This window comes from Pteropus alecto, unplaced genomic scaffold (assembly GCF_000325575.1).
Source record: "Pteropus alecto unplaced genomic scaffold, ASM32557v1 scaffold474, whole genome shotgun sequence".
Taxonomy (NCBI): Eukaryota; Metazoa; Chordata; class Mammalia; order Chiroptera; family Pteropodidae; genus Pteropus; species Pteropus alecto.
In genome coordinates, this window is record NW_006434848.1 from 206,721 (window position 1) to 211,332 (window position 4,612).

At 57.5% G+C, this 4,612-nt stretch overlaps 1 protein-coding gene across 4 annotated transcripts in view; it reads right to left on the reverse strand.

Moving 5' to 3' along the window:
- Window positions 1-4,612, reverse strand: part of AXL (AXL receptor tyrosine kinase) — a 27,101-nt gene that overhangs the window by 20,948 nt on the left and 1,541 nt on the right. For 3 of the 4 annotated variants that reach the window (XM_015588433.2, XM_015588434.2, XM_025045985.1), the window contains exons 2-4: window positions 4,002-4,224; window positions 3,605-3,706; window positions 2,853-3,028 (exon numbers count right to left, since the gene is read on the reverse strand). In XM_015588433.2, coding sequence (XP_015443919.1) covers window positions 2,853-3,028; window positions 3,605-3,706; window positions 4,002-4,224 — 501 coding nt within the window. Of the gene's footprint in view, window positions 1-2,852; window positions 3,029-3,604; window positions 3,707-4,001; window positions 4,225-4,356; window positions 4,496-4,612 lie in introns of those variants that run through there. The other variant, XM_015588435.2, reaches the window with a different exon arrangement.

A 4,612-nucleotide genomic window follows, 5' to 3' on the forward strand; every position in this document is an offset into this window, starting at 1 on the left:
TCCTGCCCCCGAGTCAGTCCTGGGAGCCCCCCTTACAGCGCACTTCCGGCCTCGTGGGGCGCGGCTCAGGATCCCCCTTCCCAGGCCCCCGGCACCTTGAGGGAGGGGGGAGCAGGGAGAAGGGGCCTCGGACCCCTCCCCTCCGGTGGACTCTTCCTCCACAGCTGAGGAGGCCCGCTCCAGATGCGCTTTCCAGATGCAACGTCCCGCGCGCCCTCGGCTCCTGCCCCTCCCCCTCCCCGTGCTCTTTCGGAGGGAATGAGAGGGACGAAGGAGAGAGGGGGCATGCACTGAGTCAGACTGAGGGACAGGAGCACAAACGGATGAAATTCCTTGACACAGCCCCCCCCCGCCCCCCCTCCCCCCCACACAATGAATCACACTTAACACTTAGGGACCGTTACTGGCACAAAAACAGAAAACGCGCATGCACTAAGCTACACACGGGCGATGCCGTCACAAACGCACAGTGACAAATACACACTTGGTGACTTACACAGGGGCTGACGATGATGCACACACATGAAGAGACATAAGCATAAACACAGACAAACGTGCACACATTGACTACAAACACCTGGTAAGAAAACGTACACCTAGGCTGCAGCTGACAGACACACAAACCTCCCTGCAGATTGAGATGCGCACATCAAGCAACAATTTTACACTGAGATGAAGTGGACAAACATACACGCTAGGATCTAAAGAAGTAAATGAGGCTTTGCTCACACAGAAACAGCCAAGCCATCAAAACACAGCCTGACACACTCAGTATTTCAGACACAGTCACCGAGATGCGAACTAATACAGAAGCACACGCTTGCTAAGACACATAGGGCTGTGGCAGACACACGAGCGTGGAGACAAGGCCATGTGCACATAGGTGGCACTGATACATATCTACACGCTGGCTTTTAAGCACCCATGGTCATCCACCTAGAGGCCATTGGGCCAGCCAGTCCACAGGGAGAGCAGAACTGTGTTGTTACTGCTTGCTGTGAATCACACACACACACACACACACACACAAATACGGGGGCCAACGTGACAGAGTCCCATGCCAACATGCTCACCCTGTGACATATCCACAGCCACCACAGAGACATTCACGGACATAGACACAGACATGTAAATACACAGCCACAGTCAGTGGAAACACACCGAGAACCCTACCACATTGCCCATGGATACATTCTAACTCCATGAAGAAACAGAAGCCCACACCAAGACACATCTGTGCCCAGAGGCACACACCTGTGAACTGACATTGTTGCCTCTACACCGGAAGTGTACAGAGCACACTGCCATCTCTGCCCCTCTACACTCATACACACTCCACCCTCACACAGTAAGTCACAGCTGTGAACACACAAACACAAAGGACAGACACAGGGTGACACTATTGTTAGGGACACACACACACTCTGACGGCCCTGAGAAACTTACAGACATACTCCAAAGACTGAAACACAGTGCGACAAGTCACCCAAGCTGACAGAAACATCTCGCGAGACACACACACACACACACACACACTCAGCCACAGAAGCTGGCTCTCATTAAGACACACTCTCATAAAAGAGGTTGATGCCGACACTGAGATACAGATCGAGAGGGATCTGGACGCCCACCCAGGCCCCCCCGCAGACTGGGACACACACACAGAGACCCCCCCCGTCACAGACTGGGACACACACACACAGATCCTCCCCACACATGGCTCTACCACGTACGGATTATACGCCCAGATGCTCTTACACCTGTGGTCCCCCCAGTTCTCCTTCTTGGGATGGAGTTGGGGGCCAAACCCCCTCCCTCCTCCTCTCTGGGGTCCTGCCAGGCTGACTCAGACCCCAGAGCCACAGGCCTGAGTCACCCCTACGGAGGCTGGCATTCTCGCCATGGCTCTCTCATACACTCAGGGCCCCAGAATGCCGGGAATGTGGGCACCTCTTTCCACCCAGGGACCCGCAGCCAGGAGTCCCCCTCCCCATGCCAGCAGAGGCCAGAGCAGGTTGGGGGAGCCGGAAGCTGACACCCTTCAGGGTCCTGCCAGCTCCCTCCAAGGGATCGGGCCTCCCCGTTCTGTGTTCCTCTCTCCTTCCTCAGTGAGGGGGAGCCCCCTGCACCCACCGTCCCCCAGCACTGCCTCTGACCTCTGTGTGACCCCATGCTAGGTCCCAGAAGGGGATGGTTACTCTGAGGCTCGGGGAGGGGGGTTCCCCTGTCACTCAGATCTTCCTGTCCTGTGTCTGTCCATCTTGGGTTACCTCTGTGGTTTATGCCTTCCTGGGTCTGGTTTTCTCTCTCTCTGTATCTGTCATGCTCCATCTCCCACTTTCTCCCCCCCTCTTTGCTCCAGGCTCTTTGCTGTGGGCCTTCAGTGGCAGAGGTGGGCAGAGTAGGGGAGGTGGGATTGAGGAGGGCACGGTGAATCCTGGTGTCCTGCTTGGGGTCAAGGGCTGACGAAGGGCCATCAGGCCCACACACACTTGGGCCGTGAAACAGCTCGGAGGAAACCCAGGACAAAGAATTCTATTCAGAGAGAGAGGCTGGGGTAAGTGGAGGGAGAAAGAGCAGAGAGACACGGAACGGGAGAGAGATGGAGCCCGGAGACAGAGATGGAGGAAGCATCCGGAGAGGAGGGAGGAGACAGAGACCGAGAGGCAGAGGCAGACTCAGAGACCAGAGAGAATTGGACAGAGAGGGACAGACAGGGAAGGACAGAGGGACAGGCAGAGAAGGACAGAAGGACAGGCAGACATCCACTCAGAGGCATGAAGCACTCCCTCGGTCCCCACCTCCGTCCTGCCCAGGCCTCTCCGCTGAGCTGGCCGCATTCCTGGACTCACCTGGAACACGCAGTACGTGCTGGGGGCCGTGGCCCGTGGCTGGAGCCAGGGGTACAGCATTCTGGAGCCAGAGTAGGTCCACGGGCTCTGGGGGCCCCTGGGCCTGGCAGCTCAGGTTGAAGGGGGTGTTGGCAGCCACAGTCCTGTCCTCAGGCTCCTCCAAGAAGTAGGCCAGGATATAAAGTCATATACAAAAATCAATTGTGTATTTATGTACTATAGCCAATAATTGGAAAATGAAATTTTTAAAAACACTCCATTTGTAATTTACAAAACATAACTGGGTCCCTCTGAGCACCCCAGGTGTCTGACTCACTGCTAGGCTGTTGGAGGCTGTAGGATCTTTAACTTTGTGTCTGCCCCCTCAGGCTTCTGCCCCAAGACACCTGATTTCCCCCCAATAATGTCAGGCCCCCCCCAGGACATCTGAGCCCCTCATGTTTCTTTTCCAGAATGTCTGACATCTCATCCCATTTCACCAATGAGGAAGCGAGGCCCCTGCAGGGGGGCGGGGGAGAAGGTTAAGTCATGCCTGTGACTCCTTATCTGACCCCAGAACGTCCTACCCCAAGCATGGCTGACCCCAGGACATCCAACGACCCCCAAGATGTCTTCTTTCCCAGACACATCATCCCACCCTTTCTTGCCCCCAATAATTTATGGACCCCAGCTTCCTGAACCCCCAAGATCCTCCAGCATCCTTTGACCTCTCGGGATTCTTGACCTCCCATGACCTCTGAGCCCAGGGCTCACCCTCGAGCCCGACGTAGCCGGGCCGGGACACAAAAGTCCTTCCTCCCAGGACCACAGAACACTGGTACCATCCCGCGTCCGAGAGCTGCAGGGACGAGAGTCTGACAGGGACAGAGGAGGGAGAGAGGTCCAGGGTTAGAGCTGGACACTGGGAGGGGGTCATCAGGACTGAGAGGGGGGGTCTGGACTGGAAGCACAAACGGCCTCAGAAGCGGGCACTATTATTAACTCCTTTTACAGAAGGGGAAAGCGGGCTGGAAGCCAAACAGTTAGGGGGTAGCCAAGCTGGGGTTCCGAGTCAGGTGGGGCTCCTGACGGGGACTCCTCACCCACCACGTGATGGAGGCGGGGGCCGGGGACAGGGCTCAGGAGGGATGCAAGGTCATGGCTGGTCACCTGAGCTGGCTGATCACTTTCCAGTCATCCTCTCCATCTTCGTCCAGGGGCACTTGGATCTGGGTGCTGTCCGTCAGCTCTAGGACCTGTCCATCCCGAAGCCAGGACACCTCAGGGGGCTCCTCGTGAACCAGGAGCTCACACCGAAGGGCCCCCATGAGTCCCCGGGCCCCAGTGATGTTCTCTGGGCTCGTCACAAAAGGGTCCACCTCAGCCTGGGAGCCTGCAGGGAGGGGACAAAGAGTCAGCTTAGGGACCCTCGCTTTCTTCGGACCCCTCCGTTCCAACCCTCCTGGTCTGCCTGGGGCTGCCAGGAGCCTGCCAGGCCTTCAGGCCCACATAGTTGTAGTGTGACCTCAGCGGGGGGTGGAGGGAGGAGGCTTCAAGGGGAGGATGGGAGCCGTCCCAGGGGACCAGGGTCCAGCCTCGATCCTCGTCAGCTTCCATCCTTCATCGCTGGGAAGTAGGCCCAGGATCTGGCAGCCTCCCACGCCCTGGGCTGCCCGTAGGGCCAGCCCTTGCTCCCCCTGCCCTCCTGTGGGGTCTCTAGAGATTTGACAGATTGGGTTGGTGGGTGGAGGGGAGCAGGGGGAGAGAGAGAGAGAGAGAGA